The sequence below is a fragment of the Thermobia domestica genome, chromosome 10 (assembly GCF_964235325.1).
Source record: "Thermobia domestica chromosome 10, izTheDome1.hap1.1, whole genome shotgun sequence".
Taxonomy (NCBI): Eukaryota; Metazoa; Arthropoda; class Insecta; order Zygentoma; family Lepismatidae; genus Thermobia; species Thermobia domestica.
The window spans coordinates 193,521,554-193,543,376 of record NC_137463.1 but is presented as its reverse complement, the minus strand read 5'-3'; the positions used below and the strand labels follow the sequence as shown (position 1 = coordinate 193,543,376).

The 21,823-nt window shown below is 33.6% G+C and overlaps 1 protein-coding gene across 1 annotated transcript in view; it reads right to left on the bottom strand.

Annotated features, from left to right (window-relative positions):
• Positions 1 to 21,823, bottom strand: part of LOC145662915 (uncharacterized) — a 190,145-nt gene that overhangs the window by 13,808 nt on the left and 154,514 nt on the right. The window contains exons 7-8 of the mRNA XM_081728920.1: positions 13,093 to 13,263; positions 3,467 to 3,590 (exon numbers count right to left, since the gene is read on the bottom strand). Coding sequence (XP_081585046.1) covers positions 3,467 to 3,590; positions 13,093 to 13,263 — 295 coding nt within the window. The remainder of the gene's footprint in view (positions 1 to 3,466; positions 3,591 to 13,092; positions 13,264 to 21,823) is intronic.

The window sequence follows — 21,823 nt, the reverse complement described above, 5'->3', positions numbered from 1 at the left end:
CATTACAAAATATTTGGTAGTGAAGCTCAAACTGACATATTGAGCTAAGGATGTCTTTTCTTTCCGTCATGTGTTCCTTCTTGAGATCTTGTACGAAACTCAAAACAAATGACTATCGGATTTATGCTGCAAAGTTTAAAAAGTTTAAAAAAAGACCACCATTCATTGTTTTATTTCTTATCTTGCTTGTTAATACCCATTAGGATTGAATTAGTCGTATGTGAAACTACAATGAAGGGTAACATTTGTGTTTCGCTTCTTAGAGGGATGAGACAACACAGATATTTCCAGTAATTCTTCTGAACTGACCATCTTGTATACATTTATTATAGTGGCGCATAGTGAAATTTCATTCGGAGTAGTTTGAAAAAAAAAAAAAAAAAACATATACTATTTAGGCAGTAACATTTAGGTTGAGTCCTGCCATGTCTGAATTTTCCATAAAATATGCACTTTCCATCTTCATCATTTCTAAATATACAATATATTGCCGGATATATATACAATCTGTGACAAAATTAAATAGCATATTTTATACAATTTTTCTAGACATTCTGTTTACTTTTGTTACATATCTTACACACATAATACTCTTAATTACAAATAGTTAACATTGGAACATAATTAAAAGGAATTTCATTTTCCATATTTTTCAAATAAAAGGGGACAATTCAATGACTTATATAATATAGATTTTGACTTAACTTACAAGATGAATAAATCACACCGTGCACGGCTTCTTCAGGATTTACAGGAATTTCGTGATTAATTATTAGAAGACCTAGGCGAATAAGTCGACATTGATGCATTGTATTCCGTAAGCAGTTTTTCTGTCGCTTCAGTAATGAAGTTTATTTCAGCTGAAACAGTCAGCACATGTAAAATAGCCAGTATTTGAGATCATCTGCACACATTGGGATAAAATGTTAGATTGCACTCTACCAAAGCGTCAATCCGGATTTAGGATTTTCATTTTCTATAGTGTCATTATTTTGATTTCCACAATTAAAAATCAGGTCGTGTAGTTGTGCGATAAGGTGAAAAATGTCTTTTTAGAACTATGTACACTTGCTATCTTCAGTGATTGAGTTATCTTGACCTAAAACGGTCCGAAATAATTTTCTCAATATTTGTAAAGGTGTGGTATGTTGTGTGCAAACCGCTCTCTCAATTTTGAAATAACAATATTGAAATAGTATGAAAACTGAACTTCCATGAACATCCTTTTGGATCAGATGCGTTAATATTTTACATTAACACTGGCGAGAAGAAAAAAAGTCTTAATTTCATAATATTTATTCCAATTGTAGCGATAATGCCTACGACTTTTTCAAAACATAATTTGAATTCACTATCTAAATTAGAACGTCAATAATTTAATAACATTAAAGTATCATCAACCTAAATGCGTAATATTCTTCGCTAAAATCCAAAATTAGATTATATTTTATAATTTCAATAGACTCATACGTAATTCACAATGTTGTTATGTCTATAGTCTATTAAGACAACTATACAATATCAAAAATTCTACATAGATAGGGCTCTCAGACGCTCTGGTTTAGCTTGGACAGTCCCGAATTTACTTAATTTGTTACCTTGTCCCAAAAGAATTGTTTGGGACTCCACGTATCCTGATTCCACGCCAAAACATAAGTTAGTAATATCATTCCTACGATATTAAATATATATCTATATCTATATCTACCTATCTATCTATCTATCTATCTATCTATCTATCTATCTATCTATCTATCTATATATATATCCTGTTTAAGTATAACCTACCCACTGTCACTCACGTTTGCTGAGTGTTAAGGTGGATCACCACCCAGAAGTCAATACATATTTAGGCTCATTCCTTTAATTAATGCTCAATGAAACGTCACATATTATAAATATTGTGCTATAAGATAGAGTTATGATTCAGCTACAACACAAGACATTGATTCGTTTGGTTGTGTCTTCTGATATTGATAAAGATGACAAAATAAAAGAAAATATTTGATTCGTTTTACGATGAGCACACAAGATGGTATTTGCTGCTAGATCTTACTATAAGTGCTCAATTTTATGAAATGTTTATTTGTACGTGAAAAGTATTTTAAAGTAAGGATTTTATTACGAAATAGATATATTATTCGACCGTTTTTCGTGTAATGTTTCACATTTTATTTTAATATTAATTTACATGTAAAAAAATAGATTTTGAGAAGAAAATTGCGCAGAGCGCCATAATGCGTTGTTGCCAAATTTGAACGTTTACTCTGGTAGTCACAATAAGAAAATTCCTGGATTATAGTGTTGCAGTGAGAAGCGGAATTTATCTATAAATTGCGGTAAAAAGTCGAAAACTAATTTCTCCAGTAATTATCCAAGCAAAATTCCATCATTGCTTCCTTTACTATCAGGCATCAGTAACACTCGACACTATCTGGCAACGCTGCACTATTCAAGCAACGTTTATCATAGCATCGAGAACATCTAGTGATCCACCTTAATTAATTAGTTCTGATATTCAGTAAAGAGCAAGTATAACCTATGAACATACTGTGACCTGATTTTTCAGTCTAGAAGTAAGGGAGCCCTAAGGTAGTGTAGGACTCAGAAAATAAGTGTAACCATAATAAATAAGTGTAACCATATACGATAGTAAGCTATCCTTATTTTTGAACTGAATACGAAAAAACATACATAAATACAATACATACATTTTATTAGAAATCGTAATGGTCAATAATTAACTTTCATTGACGCCAACAGATAAGTAAATAACATGATTTGTTGCACTAAAATATTAATTTTATGTTTAGAAAAGTTCTAAAATATTTTGGACAGAGTTGCAATCCCTAGAACCCTCCATACTGTACGCCCATGATTTATTGCCATAGATGGAGAAAGGAACAAAGAATTTGCGGCTTCGCTTCCTAGGAAATTAACTTGTTGAAATTGCATTTAAATCATACCGAGAATGGACAATTAAGATAGACATTTACATGTGATTTGTTTATATTGAAGAAAAAGAATTACTGTATTTTCCTCATAAAACACAAAGTAATACATAGGTAATAATTAAATAATTAATTATTGCATTATAAGTACGTATATATATATATATATATATATATATATATATATATATATATATAGATAGATAGATAGATATAGATATAGATATAGATATATATAGATATAGATATAGATATAGATATATATGCTTTCTTTTTATAGCTTCTAATAGTTTATACTTCAAAATTTACTTCTGTTCTGTATGTTCCCACTTTCCAATGTAATCGATGGTGAACAACACAGACAGTTGACTGCACACGCTATCAAATTTAGATTTGTAAATAAAATAACTTTTTCAAACGTTTTTAATTTTGTGAAGAATCCCAAACAAAATTTCCAATGTATGTTAGAAAATTTTGTAGGTACATTACATACATAGATAAGAGAATTTATATACCTTGTAAATGTCCATATGAAGTCCTCGGACATCATCCCATGATAACAACCTGTGATAATTATAAACTTGTGAGCATTGTGACTTGTAGTGGCTAGATACGTAGCTGCACGATGTCCCTGGGCGCCTGTTGGAAAATAAATAAAATAAAATGTTTGATTTAGTACTAATGAATAAGATATAATGAACCATTTATTATAAAATATTCAAACCATTATCTCTTATATTAGAAACTGTGAATCTACAAGAAGATACAACGACCCAGTATTATGAGGTTTGAAAAATGCGTTTTTATCTAAGTTGGTCATTAGTTCTGTTTGTACTTGTTTACTTAAAAAAAATCAGAAATCAGAGAAAAAAGTGAAAATTTGTCTGCATTATTTTCTAGTAAGTAGAAAATACTACTTTAAACTAATTGATTTTCTAGTGAGTAGAAAATACTACTCAGTAAACTAGGCGATTTTCTAGTAAGTAGAAAATACTAGTCAGTAAACTAGGTGGTTTTCTAGGAAGTAGAAAACACTACTCAGTAAACTAGGTGATTTTCTAGTAAGTCGAAAATACTACTCAGTAAATTAGGTGATTTTCTAGGAAGTTGAAAAATACTATTCAGTAAATTAGGTAATTTTCTAGAAAGTAAAAACTACTACTCAGTAAATTAGGTAATTTTATACTAACTGTAAGTAGAAAACACTACTCAGTAAATTATATAATTTTATTCTAAGTAGAAAATACTACCATAAATTATGCACTTTTCAGGAAGTAGAAGATGCTACCCAGAAAATTATGACATGTGATTTTTTAGTAAGTAGAGAATACTATTCAGTGAACTACGAAACTTTTCTAATAAGTAGAAAATATTGCTCAATAAACTAGTCAATGTTATTGAAATAGTCTCAATTCTTGATCAGTTTATCATCTAAATTTACGAGTTCAAAATTTATTTGAAAACACACATCACACACACACACACACACACATATATATATATATATATATATATATATATATATATATATATATATATATATATATATATATATATATATATATATATATATATATATTCATATTCATTAATAATGAAAAATGTATCACGAATCGCGAATACAGTCTACTTCACAAAGTAGTATTTCCTAAGTATTAAAAAATTACACACAATAATTTTAGAATTGTTCTATGATTTCAATAATATTTAGAAAAATGAGAACGGGGCTGACAAGCAGTGTGAAGATTAGGAAATATAATGATTGCCTTAATATTTACCTCTATGGCTTAAACCTGGCTATGAGACGAAAATCAATAAACATCTTTATTAAACATATCCTGCGCATAATGCATGTTCTTACTCATCTCCGTCAGATGCTACTTTACAGTAACCTCCCATTTTCATCTTTTTCTACCCATAGGCCTCTTTTCTGTAAATTTTTTGACAAGGACTGTATTTTTGCCACGCATACATACATCACATGAGAACAACGTTCCCTGCTTATATCAGACATCTTTGTTTTTTATTATTATTCATTAGTTGTTCTCATCAATCTTTCGACACGTCTGGAAATTGCCTGCGACGTTAGTGACATGCCTTAGCCTCAGGTAGGAGGCAGTGAAGCTTGTGACAACTATTATTCTGACTGTGAACCATTAGGAATTATGTAACAACAACTAACTTGTTTATACAAAGAGTGAAAAAGTGACGGACTGGACCGAAGCTCTAACCCGGGACCTCCGGCATACCGTGTCGATGTGTTAACCACTACGCAACCCAGTCCACTTTCCAGAACAGAAACTCACTCCCTCACTCTTGAGATCGGTGCTCTTCACTCGGACCACGTGGGTTGAACCACAGACCACTGCTGTGCTTGGACAATCCTTGTGTCCATACACCGAGCACCCATGACGGTTGTGATTTCATATGTACCAATGAAAGGGGAAATAACAGATTTTTAATACACACCATATCCTCTGTTGATGTGAATTCTATAACACACAATGTTATTCTTGTATGATATGTAAAAGAATTCATATCTACAGAGGATCTGGTGCTTTAATAAATCGGTTGTTTAATCTTTCATTGACATAACCTGACTAATGTTTCTTGTTATGTAATTTTAGACGATATTTCCAGTACTTTCCATGGGAACCCTTCTTCGGGGCTAAGGCTATTCTCTATGCTCCGAAGAAGAATACCCGTGGAAGTACTGGAAATATCGGCTAAAAATAAATAAAAGGAACATTATTCAGGTAAGTTGTTGTTATATTATTATGTGTTCCATACGCTCTATAACCAATTATTAAGAATTAGAGTAACTCATTGACTGAGATATCTTACTTTCATAATAAGGACTACCTAAAATGCCCGTTTCCTGAACGGGGAAAATACGTTTATTAGAAATATTTTAACCCCTTCTTCCTTAGGATATACATTTGGACTTAAATCGCATCGAGAATGTCACTATTCACCTAAACACCCCGAACACTATGGATTAGATACTAATATCGGTCGTTTTCGTATTTTTACATATCAATCTCTTCACTCGTTCTCTCCCTTTTAAAGAAAATGTGCTAAGAAACCTAAGTTAGGTCTTAGTCTACAGGTTTACCAAAAATCCTCAAAATCGGTGAAGCGGTCTAGAAAGAATTAGCGAGCAAATATCGTAATATACATTTTCATTTATGTGGATTAGAATATCTAACATATTGTCATCTAGATGTTTACGCAACTTCTAACTCTTAAATGTTTAGAAGTTTATTTATAGACTGAGGCGTCTTTCTATTTTAATAAGGATATGATATTCGATGACCTGTACATATTGCGTAGTTACGAATTCTACAGTTCTCAAAATTCATACATCTGTTCGTTAGTTCTCTACGAAATATAGAGTGGGTTATAAGTCTCTTGGCGAGAATGCATTTCAAATTAATTATTTATCAAGTACTAAACTACGATATTATTACGATTAAGTTAGGTTACCTAAATCAAGCATTCAAAGTGATCTTCATTTAAAAAAATACATTTTTTTTAGGCACAGAAGAACTGTATTACATCACTAATAATGTAGAATGATAATTTATCAAATTCAGAAGTAATATGCTCTTTTAAATGATAGGTCCGTCTTTTTTATTTTACATTTTTTACAAGCAATATTTTTCAATATTTTCCTAGACAGAAATAATTTGTGCTGGAAAGTGCTCGAACTTCAGCGTTTCTGCAATGAAAATCACTTTTTCATTATTAAAAAAGAACATGTCCGGCTATCTTGATGTCAAGTTGGCCGGGACGTTTACAAAAACAAATATATTTAAAGGTTTCTCTATGGCAATCATTTCTGCTACGTTCGTGCTGGCAAGTATCTAATAACGAACTCTTTCCCATTAAAATTAACGCCGTTATAAAAAAAAATATCCGGGCCAACTTGACATCAAGTTGACTGGGATATTTAAAAAAATAAACATATTCAAAGGTTTCTCTATGGGAATCGTTTATGTTACGTTTGTGGTGGAAAGTTAGTTTTCGATAATAAATTCTATCCCGTTAAAATCAACTTCGTTATAGTAACACAACGTTCGAATCATATTGATGTCATGTTGGTCGAAATGTTTATCGGAGATTATATATATATATATATATATATATATATATATATATATATATATATATATATATATATATATATATATATATATATATATATTTAAACGGCAATCGTTTGTGCTGCAATGTACCAAAGTATGAACTTTCTTATGGCGGCAGTCTAAGTGTTAAGACCGTTAGTATGCATAAATGTTGGTTTTTCGAACAATTGTGGTTGTTGCTTGGCGTTACGCTAAAACCATAATTTTAAAATTGCCATAAATTTGTAATTACAGGTTCATAAAGGAAAATTGTTGCTACACAATCTTCTACGAACGATTGGCAATATTTGTTTCTCAATTTTTAAAATTGGTGGTTCTACCTCGACCCACATTACCTAAACATTTTACTTTATTTACTGTAGGAAGTGTTTTTTTTTTTTCGATATTTATTTGTGACTCATTTTTGTCTTGTCTTGTATTTTACGGACTATAAGACGCTATGGACTATAAGACGCTATGGACTATAAGATGCTATGGACTATAAGATGCTATGGACTATAAAATGCTATGAACTATAAGATGCTATGGACTATAAGACGCTATGGACTATAAGACGCGCCTTAATTTTTAAGCAATTTTTTTAAAATACCGTAACATTTTTACCACTTTTATTAGCAAGTGTTAGCAAGCTTGTAAATCCCCGCAACTCATGTTCGTCGCATCGGTGCACTGCTGCTACCGGTTGAATACAATGTTGCCAGATAGAGATAGGTTTTTCGCAGCATCGAATATATGGCCATTTTAAAGACTGGCGGGAATTTTAAATCAAACACTGTACCTTTTTATATCAATTTCTAGTATAAGTCGCACCGGAATTTTGGTTGCAATTTTTCGAAGAAAAAAAGTGTGTCTTATAGTCCGTAAAATACGGTATCTACGAAGCATTTTGTAAAGAGTTGGTATACAATAACTCATAAGCAAGTACAGTATTTAAAATATTTTGTGAAATAAACTTGTATGCACAATGGTGTTAAATTATTCAATGCCAATTCTCTAATCTATTTATATATAAAAAATTGAAAATCACTATGTTTGTGACTCTAAATCTCTTGAACCGCCAGACCGATCTCTATTGAATTTGTAACGTGGTTGAGGTTCGAGGCTGGACTGGTTTTAGGCTATTCACTTTGTTTGTAGAACTGAGGGTGGAGGGGTGAGTGAGGGGGTATAAAAATAAATAAAACTTGATAACTCCTGAACCACTCGACCGATCTTGATCAAATTTTCAACATAGATGAGGTTCAGGCCTGGGATCGTTTTTATAATTTAAATTTGGGGGAAGATATATATAAAAATCAATTTATATAAGATTAAAAGTGACTATTTTTGCAACTTAACTCTTGAACTATCCGACCGATCTCAATCAAATTTTCAAGATACATGAGGTTCAGATCTGGAAATATTTTTCTAATTTCACTGTAATGGTAGATCCTAGGGGAGGGGGAGGAGAGGGGGACGTATAAACAAAAACTAATAAAACCTAGTGTTTTATATAATTTTATCTAAATATATTTGTCACTCCTCTTACTCCCACTAGATGTGCTGGGGATCTTACCTTCACTGGGGGGCTAAAATTGGACTTAAATGGAATCGGAACTGTCACCAACCAAATCATGGATCCCAAAAACTGTAAATTCGACAATAATATAGGTCATTTTTGATTATTTTTATTGTCGCTCCGTTCTTCTTCCCTCCTGGGTGTGCTAGAGGGCTCTTACCCCGACAATACTCTTTTTCAGACTGCAAGTAATGTCCAGGCGTTCTAAAGTTATGCTGACACATACACACACATCCATCCATTTTTGTATATATATAGAAAAGATTAGTGAATTGGTGTCGTACGAAATTGTGTATCCTACTAGAGTGTTGCTACACGGGAAGGGTTAACTATGAGTAGCAGTCATACATACGTCCTTTCAAACGTCTTGTGCAGTAGGTCAACGTATTAAGTTTTTTGTTCATACTGCGGTCAAGTGATGACACTTCTGGATATTTTTTGATCCCATTCCTTTTTAACGAGTATTCTCTTTTACTTTTTTTTATTTCGTATCACAAGTAAAGTACAATAATTTTATTAATGTTACCAAGAAAGCGATAGAAGAACGATATTTCCTGTGCTACTGATATTTAGGGATTTATACGATTCCCACAGGTGTATTTTAAGGAAAGTACAAAATAATATGAATTACAAACTGTGGTACGTAAGTCTAGAAACAATAAATTACCGACATCCAAATCAATCACATAAAAAAATGGAGATTTAGTGTTAAATATTATCTATATACGTATTTATGTCTACCACTGCCTGAGATCCAACTGCAATATTTCATATAAAAGTTACAAGTGCCATTATGTTATATAGTACTGGTATAGTAGTTAATTGGAAACTTTGAATCTCGTATCATAAAAAGTAGGAACCAGATATATATATTTTTCCAATGCATATACGCACATGCAAATGCATATTTTGAAAGTTAGTGTATATTCTAAGGGTATGTGCATATTTCTGCATATATTTGAAGTTACGAATCGTTTTAATGTTCTTAACGTACTAATTTGGTACTTTCATGTGTATCAGACATCGGGTTGACAGATCTTAAGTTTTCCCTTGTAACTTTTACGTTACGTTTAGCACGTTTTATGTTATACGTTTCTATTTTACATGTAAAACAATCTCTTTGGCTATATATATTGTGATTTCTCACACAATGATATTAATACAACCCAACTGACGTAACTTCAGAGGTAGAAAGGCAAATGTATTTTTTTGGTACGATCATGATATGGAAACTTTTCGCACAAGAAAGTGTTTTAAAAAAAAGTAGAATCGAAATATCTTAGATACATACATAACGCATAAGCAGAAATTAGATTCTCCCCCCCCCAAAAAAAAAAATTAAAAAAGGAGAATCTATGCAATTTTGTTTCTTGAAGTGCTTGAGAGAAGGAATTTTGATGAAGCCAAGTGGTTATTTGGTTTCACACTATCACAAGATATTAGTTTTATAATAATAAATTGCTTTGCTTTGCTCCGTGATTAGTTTACCTTTAATTATAATATATAGTTGGGAAAATTGGTACAATGGAGAATATTAAACTGCTATAAAACAAAAGTAGTTCCGAAAATTTTTAAAACAAATAACATTACTAGTACCTAATAGACAAATTGTCTATTAAATATTATACTGTAAATACTACTCGATTTAGGATTTAGATTTCTGGGCTTTCGGCATTTAAGGCCATTTAGCTCTTCACGATTTGAGGGATGACGTCCCTCGGCAAGCACACAATCCGAGGAAAGGGAAGGAAGAAGGGATTGGGGAAGGAAGGAAGCGGCCTGGGACCTGTAAGTTAGGTATCACCCAGGAATCATCTACATACAACTTATTAATAAAAAAAATGCAATACTGATTTATTTCAAACCTTATTAAAAATGGTAAGATTATTATGATAGAAAGGTCTTGTGTCCATCTTAAACACAAACTAAATACAACTTTCTTACAAGGCTGTCTATAATCTTATTATAATAATTTATAATAAAGGTTATAGACAGCCTTGTTAGAAAGTTGTATTTAGTTTGTGTTTAAAATGGTAAGACTATTGTGGAAGATTTTTGAGATTTTAAGTAAAATGTTTGTAAGTACAGTAGAGTACACGATGATGATATCAGAATGTTTCCTTCGGGGGAGGGGGGAGAGATAAACTTTGAACAAACTGAGGATGAAACACGTAGTGCGAAAATACTGGTAATCCATGTTCAGTCCGATCGGAGAAATGCCTGGAGGAATTTAGTACTTCCGGAAAGATTTCCTTCCCCGGACCACCCTTCAAATCATCATCACTACAAGTACGTAAGTAGGGCTTTCTAGCCATTGTGTTCAAACTAGAAACGATTGGTTGTTCCTGAAGCCTTAGGCTCACTATAGGTCTACATTATAGGTTAAAATCACGCTTAATTAAAAGCTAAAAATTACTTACACTTTACAAATTTATTTATATTTTATTTTATTTCAGTTTATTCACTATATACTCTATACTGTATTAAAGCAATTACTCAAAGACTTTGTTACACAAAACATTGTGTTTATTTTAATCAATTAATAACAAGCAATAGTAGCTAGCGTCATCTATTGGTTATCAGGCAGACAACGCAGGAAGAGACCCTATTAGCGCGACTATTAACTACTATTGCTTATCGTGACACTGACTGAGATGTTTTAGTATTATAAATAGAATATACAGGATTTAGGTTTATTATAACTATTATTTTTAGCAGTAAATAACATTAATAGTCTATGTGCTTTCTATATAAAATTCAGTGGCGGATCCAGGAAGGCGATCGCTCCCCCCCTAGAAGAAGACATTTTCTTATTTTATATATAAATAAAAACCCATCCCAGAGTTTGGAGATCTTAAAAGTAGCTCTAAGTACAGTATTACAACCCACCGCCCCCCAGAAGTCTGTCCTGCATCCGCCCCTGATAAAATTAACTATAAAATTAATAATATTGATATAGCTTAATGTCATAACATACCACTTGTTACTCGATTATCACTTATTTTTATAATTGTTTCATATTAAGCTAAGAGAAAGTAATTTTTAATGCATAAAAGAAAATAATACTACTGAAAATAGAAGTACTACTAACCTTGTAAACAATATATGTATATGTTGTGTGTTTACGTGTATGTTAACTTTTGTCACAAGTATGAATTCATCGACAAATTGTTAGAGGTGATTCATTACATCAAAATAAGAGAAAAAGTTCATATTGACCTGTTGGGAAAAGTGCATAGTTTCAGAGGTAGGGCTGTTCAAAGTCGCAAAAAAGCCAAATTTCAAGAGGCCCTAGTTTGAATTTGAGAAACTGTGGGTGGTGGTTCTTATCAATATAAAGGAAGTAACGCATGTGCAATCCAAAAATGCATATTTCATTAATGTTCAATGGGTCTGTACAGAGTATTTCCTGCAGGATGAAATTTCCAAACATGCCATCAACCGAATTTTGAGATATACTCTGACTTTATGATTGGTCCAAAGTAGGCAAACAATAAACAATGACAGCAATGAACACGGAATCCTTTGGCGGGATTTCGGAAGTGTTAAAGATCAGCAGCAGCACGGTCTCTCGTACTCGGGAAAACGCATGCTGCGATGTTTTCTTTCACGCTTATAAATGAAGAAAACGTGACATATACTGTGACGAAATACATCGCAGCACACATTATTCCAAACACAAAAGTACATGGAGCTGAGGATTCCTAACACTTCCGACTTCCTTCCGAAGCTTTGGGTGTCCATTGTTGTTAAGGCTTATCTCCTGCCTACTTTGGACCCTCCTTGAAATCAGGGTATATCTGAAAATTCTATTGAGAGCATGTCTGAGAATTACACCCTATGGGGAATACTCTGTACACCTATTGAAAATTGATGAAGTATACACTTTTGGATTGTTATGCGTGACTTCGTTAGAACCACCATCTACATCTTCTGGAATTCGAACTAGAGCCTGTTGAAATTTGGCTTTTTCGTGATTTTGGACAGCCCTATCTCTGAAACTATGCACTTTTTGCCATAGGTCGATATGAACTTTTTCTCTTATTTTGATGTAAGGAATCTCCTCCTACAGTTTGTCGGTATAGTTCATTAACACCTTGTGTGTATATATATATCCTGTATATCTAAAGTTAATAACGATTTCTACTATCAAATTCATATAGCTAAACAAGGTTAAAAAATATAAATAAGAATATACGAATATAGCTTAAGATATGAACAGAAATGTTTATTATTTACAAATAAAATAGATAAAGAAAGTCTTAGGGTTTAAAACAATAATCTATAAATTCTATCAGAAACCAGTTGTTTTCATGTACTTTAAATAATAATAATAATAATAATAATAATAATAATAATAATAATAATAATAATAATAATAATAATAATAATAATAAAGTAACTCTTAATTTACAAAGCATGTTAATGTACTCACAGGCATTTCTCTAATCTTAAGGTTTGTGTGTATTCCTCCGTGTTCACTATATACTTCCATTGGCCACTGGAAGCCCTCGCTCTTTTTGGCCTGGCGTATTTGACTTCTGACGGACATACGTAACCACCATCTTGTGCAAAATCCCTCGTTGCGTGTGCTGTATCTTGTCTCCTACAAAATGATAGATTTTTTAAAGTCATATTATAAAATGTGAAATCATTTATTTTAAAATCCAACCAGAAGCAACTTTAAACTTATGTATAAACGGAATTGTTTAAAAAGCAAAAAAACTATGTAACAGAAAAGATTTGTTAAGTTTTATGTACACTACAAACTTTTATTGTACTCTACGGGAAACAAGCCAGTACTGTACTAACAGTAGCATCCATCCCTTCACACTTTTTTAATTGCACGTATACCGAGGGCAAGGAAGACAGTGATGATGATATAGATGATAATGGTGGAATGAATAAAGGGAGGGTAATGTCAGAACCCCCCCAAAAAACATGTGCACGGTGTCTGTCCACCTCAAAGTTCACTTGGCGCGGACTGGGATCGAACCAGTGACTATACACCAAAGATCAGCACTCTACCACTGAGCCACTATGGCCCTTTCACATTTTTTTAAAAAAAGTAAAAGTAAGTAAAATACAATGGTCATACTTCTACATTAATAAACCGTGCACCACTGGACACAGTAAGTCTGCACCTAGTTGAAAATTTGAGTAGGGGACGCTTATTTTGCTGTAAAAAAAAAAAAAAAAAAAAAAGACAGGATCTCTGTATTCCCCATTGCGAGGAACTTTTTTTTATGAAGAATTTCCTATTTTGAGAGAATAGAGTAATTAAAAACTTTTAGTTTTCCGTAAAATGAAACGGAACACCGTTCGGGATAAATTCAGAAAGTCTTGAGTGGAAGTATTTTTTTAGCTTGTTAAGAGGGCAGTACGATTTCAGCACATAGGAATTCAGAGCTTTTAGTCCCATGCCTACGAATTGATCACTAGAAAGGGGATTTTCAACGAAATTAAAAATTCGTTACTGAATTCTCTCTCTCTCATTCTCTCTCTCTCTCTCTCTCTCTGTGTGTGTGTGTGTGTGTGTGTGCCTGTTATTTGCGTTTTTTTTTGTTTTTTTTTTTAAATTTTGAGCCCTTCATCCGATAGAGCATCAAAAACTATCTCAAAGTTTGTATGTACATAATTTCTTATATGTGCTGTAGTAGATGTTTGAACAAGAACTTTACATATAGCGTTAGGCTTACTAAATAGTCCTAACTACACATAAACTAACTACACTTCATATATATATATATATATATATATATATATATATATTTGTGTGTGTGTGTGTGTGTGTAAGTTATATATTTATACTGAAAACAATTCATTATCAAAATATATCACTGGAATTGCACTTTAATACCAAATACGATTTTCACTTAAAATGACATCAATATAAATACATAAACTTTAGTCAATATAAACAAATGCTTAGTATAGTCCTGCAAAAGTCATATCAACGAACATAATATGCACAGTGAATGCAGTTCTTTATTCTTTTAATCTGTTTTGATATTGCCAATACTAACCCATTTAACACATCTTGCCAATCTCCCAACACAAAGAAGTGAAGGAAGTTTTCGAGTCACTTTTACCAACTTATTGGCCAAAAAAGTTCTGATTTCCGGAAATTTAAGGAGCCATATCTCAGGAACTGTTAGTCATAGAGAGAGAGAATATTGGTGGTGATCAATTGCTAAGAGGATGGTGAACATTTTGGTACCAAACAGTACCCGGTGGCCACTGGTTATGTATATTTTCATTATATATACGGTTATAAAAAGTGACAGCTCAATATAGCTAATTCAATAGATCCCCCAAATACGCAGATTCCCAATATGTAAGTGTATTATCTATTGAATTTAAACAAATAAATTTCATATAAATTTCGAAAAAAAAAAATCTATTGAAGCTCGTTCTGGCAGTGCTCTTCAAGTATTCTCACTTTTTTTTTATGTTTCCGATGCCGTTCTGTTTCAGTATGTACGTTACGAGTTTGTTGAAAAGTCATTATGTTTGTTTCTTAAAACAGTTTCTCAATGACCTAGAATGACGTGATATATATATTACACATTAAATTAAATTATACAAAGTTCGTGATTTGTCAAAATCCACATCATTCCACAGCAAGAACATTGAAAATAAACTATCGGACGGTGATGTTAGAGGAGCAGTAAGACTATTAACATCCGAAGACTCGATAGCAACTGCAGATAATTCATTGTTAGAAGCACTCAGAGCAAAACATCCAGCTCACTCACATTTATTAGCCATCCCTGAACCTCCAGAGGCATCAGAATCAGCAACTAGAGTATCATCAGCTGAATTATTGAAAGCAATTAAATCTTTTCCTTCTGGGTCCGCCGGTGGAATGGATAGCCTCAGAGCTTCAATTCTAAAAGATTTAGTTCTATCACACGATTATGAATCTAGAGACCAGCTTATCAATGTTATCAGAGAACTGTTACACCTCATTATATCGGGAAATGTACCTACAACATTGAGACCGATATTCTTCGGTGCGTCGTTACTTGCCCTTAAGAAAAAAAGCGGAGGAATTCGGCCAATAGCCGTGGGCAATATTTGGAGACGATTGTCGGCCAAAATAATCTGCTACAAGATGCGCGAATCACTTATCGACATACTATATCCACACCAACTTGAAGTCTGTGTCCCATTTGGGGCGGAAGCAGCAGTACATGCAGCCCGCACATATTATTCTACTACGCACACCCAAGTGAAAGCATTTTTAAAAATCGATTTCAGAAATGCCTTCAATGAATTAAATCGAGATTCCATGTTGCTATCTGTTAAAAAGAATTTTCCAGCATATTTTTCGTACATCTCTCAATGCTATTCTCAACCAAGCAACCTATATATAGGAGATAACACTATTCTATCACAGCGAGGTGTTCAACAAGGTGATCCGTTAGGTCCATCACTGTTTGCTATGACTCTCCAACCAATTGTTAATAACATAAACGCAGAGCTGAATGTCTGGTATTTGGATGATGGAACAATAGCTGGAAATACAGACGTAATACTACAAACATTAGACAACATTCGTACACACGCATCATCAATTGGCTTATCGCTAAATTGCTCCAAATGCGAAGTAGGATTCCTCGGTGCTACAGAAGAACAAATTAAGAACCTCTATGATATCTTTAATAAATCAGCACCTGGTATTCAGCTCCTTACACCAAGTAATGCAGAGCTTTTAGGTTCAGCTATCTCAACAGAGGCACGGAGCAAAATGTTACTAGACAAAACCTCCAAACTAGAATTTTTTATGTCACGACTTTCCAAGCTTTCAGCCCATTCTGCTTTTTATCTGTTAAGGGCTTCATTTGGAATGCCGAGATTATTTTATTTCCTCCGATGCTCTCCATCTTGGAAGGAAGATGCCCTATTGGAAAAGTATGACGATACTCTTAAAACTGGTCTGGAATCCATCCTCAATTGTTCTCTTAATAACAACTCGTGGATACAAGCTTCTTTACCAGTCAAAAATGGAGGCCTTGGAATCCGTCGCGCCACAGATATGGCTATTCCGTCTTTTTTAGCGTCTTTCTACGGTGCAAGTCAAATAGTTAGTTCACTTCTTCAATGGGATAACGACGAAATCACCAATCCAGATGTGATGGACTGCATAGCTAAATGGACAAATTTAGTTGGGTTAGACCCTCCGGCTCTCGAAAAACGTAACAATCAGTCGGCTTGGGACGAGCCCATCGTTAATTGCCATGCAGCTTCTTTATTGCAGACTACAAATAACATCGAAGATAAAGCCAGACTTTTAGCGGTCATGTCCCCAGAAAACGGAGCATGGCTTCAAGCTCTACCATCACCATCTCTGGGCCTACACCTATCCAATGAGAGCTTCCGAGTATCAGTTGCACTACGGTTGGGAGCAGATATATGTGAACCACACCACTGCCCCATTTGTAACACCTTTGTAGATAAAAAAGGATTACACGGTTTGTCGTGCAAAAGCAGCGCAGGCAGACACCCACGTCATTCAAGTGTAAATGATATAATATTAAGAGCATTAATATCAGCAGGGATCCCAGCAGTGAGGGAACCGATTGGATGCAGCCGATCTGACGGAAAAAGACCCGATGGTATGACATTAGTACCTTGGAAGAAAGGAAAGGCATTGATTTGGGACTTCACATGTTCAGACACCTATGCCCTCTCCAACCTACAATATGCCTCAGTACAAGCTGGACTCGTAGCTGCTCGAAGAGCGAAAGAAAAAAGGAATAAATATAGCAATCTACTCGATAACTATTGCTTTGTCGCAATAGCAATTGAGTCTAGCGGTTCTTGGGAAGAAGGAGGCCTCAAATTTATAAAAGAAATCGGCCACCGTCTTATCAATTAAATCAGGAGATAATCGAGCAAAAAGTTTCCTGATTCAACGCATAAGCATAGCCATTCAACGTGGGAACGTGTCGGCTACAATGGGAACGTTACCCACTAGTAAAGAGCTAGAAGAAGTCTTTCTTATGTAATTGCGGAGAAGGGAGGTTAGGAGAAAAAACAAACATCATTGGTGCATCAATTTATGTAGCAACCGAGCAAGGAGTGTGAAGAGACAGCTCACAGTCCATAAGTTTATATATATATATATATAAACAGCATGAATGCTGTACTGTACGTCAAGACAGTGACATAACATGACAGGTTGGAGCCTTTGAAAGCAGAAGATTTAGTAGTACCTGCCGAACATCATGGGAACAAAGTACCGAAGAATATATATATATATATATATATATATATATATATATATATATATATATATATATATATATATATATATATAATCACTTCACTTTTTTTTGTTTCAATCCTTCTGTCTTTTAGTTTCTGTGATTCATTCAACTACAATTATTGTGGGATATCATAAAACAAAGAATACAAGAAAATATATTGATCATATGTTTGGTTCTTTGAAGAATTAATAAAAATTACGTACAATCATTCTCAGATATACTTTTGAAAATACACATAACTAAATAACTAACTGTATGACCAATAGAACCTGGAGATTTAATGTTGCGTTCACAAAAGCTCTCCATTGACTTCTGTCCTTAGCCAACTGCATACAGTTTATACTTTGTATTTCTATTTCTGAGAGATCCCTTTTAATATTGTCCTCCCATCCGCACCTAGGTCTTCCTAATGGTCGTTTCCCGATTGAAGTTGCAATTAAGACTTTGAAAGTGTTCTTATTTTCTTCCATCCTGGCTACGTAACGTGTACACCTGAGTCTCCTTAACTTGGTGACCCGAACAATGTTGGTAAATTGCATTTGAAAATACACGTACAGTTTTTAAATGTATAGTTAATTAAATAAGGCAGATACAAATTTAATTACAAAGTCCGAAGTATGGTGGTATATATAATTTACTGTATAATTCTGGATGTAAAGTGTTCTTAAAACTCTGTATATAAATAATGCAATGAATTGTCATCATCTGCTGTCAATGGTAAAAGTGTTCACACTTGTGTAAATTTTTAATTGCACTTCTTATGCAAATTTGAAGATGCTGAACCCAACGAAATTATTGTTAAATATACCTGTCTATGTAAACTATATGTCCACGAGAAAAAAAAAAAAAAAAAGACATCAAAGTTGGGATTAAAAAAAAATATCCAAACTTTAAGATCATTTTCTCGTTACCCCATGGACGGACATCAATTGGATTCAGCGCTCTCAAATTAATACAAAAAGCTCAATTTGTAGTGTTACTCGCGAGACGAGACAAGCTTTCTAATCTCGTATCGTCTTGATTCTCAGAAAGTATTTCTCGTACGTTTTGAAAATTTATGAATAAAATTTATGCACGAATTTAATTGATAATCTCATCTAAAAGTTATCAGAATCCTTCCACGTTACGAGAGGTTTCCGAAGGGTATGATATAACTACATTCAAATCATATTTATTATTGAAATATATTGTGTAATGACCTGCTTATCTTTAAACGTTGATAAATGCTATTCATTCTGTTCATACACTCGGAAAAAAATTGTAGGTGGCGTACTTAAAAAGGTAGGTTACATGCGTAATTCCTGTAGTTTTTGGGCTTAACGTACAGCAGACGTACAGTATAACTGAAAACGCATGTTTTATAATACTTCCCGTATAAGTGTTCCATCTATACGTACTTTCCGTATGCAACAATATAGGCGGTCAGGACGTCACATACAAATGGACTTATTTAACATATAGCTGACGAAGGTAACACACACCACACACACACACACACACATATATATATATATATATATATATATATATATATATATATATATATATATATATATATATATATATATATATATATATATATATATAAGGAAGACTGTTAGATATTAGACATCCTGCAACGGCATGATGTATAACATCTAAGGGCAGTGCGTATGTAGCATATGGATAACGTAAGCTCCATACTGATTTCTGTAGTAAGCAAGAGGATTCCGTATTTTTGTACAATATACCGTTGTCCGGAGAACGGATTTTTCTCTGTGTACAATCACCTTTCAACTTATAGTTTTTATAAACATATAACACTAACACAGTGTTTGAGATCTAACTAGTAAGACTTGCGTGAACTAGTGCGGTCCACGAGACTCGAGAAACTACTCGTCTCGTTATCAGAATGAGACAAGAATTGGCATTTTTTCTCTCATCTCAAATTTGAAAATGCATTTCTCATCTCGTGGTCAAATTTGGTTACAAATGCAATTAAAAATTTGTCTAAGCGAGGACACATTTGCCATTGGTTTGAGTTGTAGTTCACAAATGAGATGTGATACTTTCGGATTCAGAATTGGATCCTATACAAGAAAGTGGAATTCCGGTTTGATAAACCTTACATTCAAAAGTGTCTTTCTTGCTTCTTCTTTTTTTTTCTAAAATGTCTTTAATTTCATTTTGTTGTTCGTTATTGATTGAAGCATGATACTATGGAAACCAATGTATAGATGCTCTTTTAAAATCCTACTTCTCTATCCTACTGGTAGTATTTTAAAAATGTCCCGCTACTAACATATATATAAAACTCCACAAATGACAAAGCAATGTCGACTGTTTTAATCTGCATTTAGCGAGTGCGTGGTCGGGATCCTATTCAAAGGATGGGTATTTGAAATATTCAGTGTGTACTCGGGTTCCCGGTTTAAAAAGTTAAATGGTGTAAGGAAAAAAGAAAAATTGTTCTGGTCAACCAAATAAAAATTTTTCAGAGGATGTCTTGGTCCAGGAAGATAATACCAATGGTTCTACCTCTAGAAGAAATGTGAGACATGAATCTGTGGAATAAAAACGTGAATGAAGGTATCTTGGTCCAGCGGATGACAAGCACGATGGTGGTTGGTGAGGCTAACATGGATAAAAACATATATCCTAGGCCAAGAGAAGTAAGCCCTACATCTATGTTTTTTGATAATTGTTCCTTAGCTCGCGTTAGAGCTGTTGTCCTCAATTTCTGATTGGAGTGTGCTGTATTGGATGTGGCCAACAGAGAAATAACCAAATTCTTAAGACAACTTTGCAATGAGTCAAGTATAGACCTATTCTAATGGAAGTTAACTGTCAAGTTCATAAGTATCGGAGTAACTCTCAATGCTCGAGTACCTCTAAACAGATTGCTTCAAAGTAATGGCGTAGTGTGGAATATGAAACACCCGATAGGAATTGATCTCTTAATGGATAGGAATTGATCTAGAAATAGTACAGAAGATAGTGTTTCCTTATTTGCGAAATGAACATGGGAGCTTCTCTTTTTATTTGCAACAAGCTGAGTACCACCACAGGATGGTATGGAGGTTCATGAATCATTCAATATGCAATTCACGGACAATCGGATAAGGTACCGGGGTCCAGTGGAATGGCCACCTAAGTTACTTGTCCTCATTACTTGTTTTTTATCTCTGGCGTCACGTTAAACGAATATTGCACTCTGTAAAAGTTAGGGATAGACACTATCTTGAATAAAGGCTTTTGAGACCTGTGACAGCATTACGCCAGACTCATCGATGTGTTCAATTAGATGCGCTCAAACTCCTGCTGTTCTGTTATGTATGACGAATAACACACCTATACATCCTGTAATTGAAATGAGTTTTTGACAACATTACATGGCCTCTTTCCATTTGAAAAAAAATGTCCTTGATGCAGTATGGCTGATTTCAAGATGGCGTTCATGAACCCGAAGTTCCTCAAACATAAGGCTCCAAGCCCGATCTACAATGTTGAGTTCGGAATTTCCGACATATTCTCCGTTTCGGAGAAAGACTTTTGATTCCTTCTTATACTATGTGTATGTCTAAAATATCTTCAAGCAAAATGAAAGATCAAATAGCGTTACCCAAAATTTCTCTCCAAAAGGAGGAAAGAAGGTGACATTTCCATAATATCTGAAATTCCTTTCTTTATTCAGAAAGTGGCGAATGTGAGGATTCGTTTAAGTTGGAGGTATGAAATTTCATTAGTAGATTCTTAAAAATTTCTTTTTTAAAAAAGTAATTCAGCGTTTTCAAAAGTTCCTCTGCTGACAGTAAAGGGGAACATTTCCATTACATCAAAATTTCCTTATTCTGCATTCAAAAAGTATCGAATGTAAGGATTCGCTTAAGTTAAAGTATGAAATTCCATATA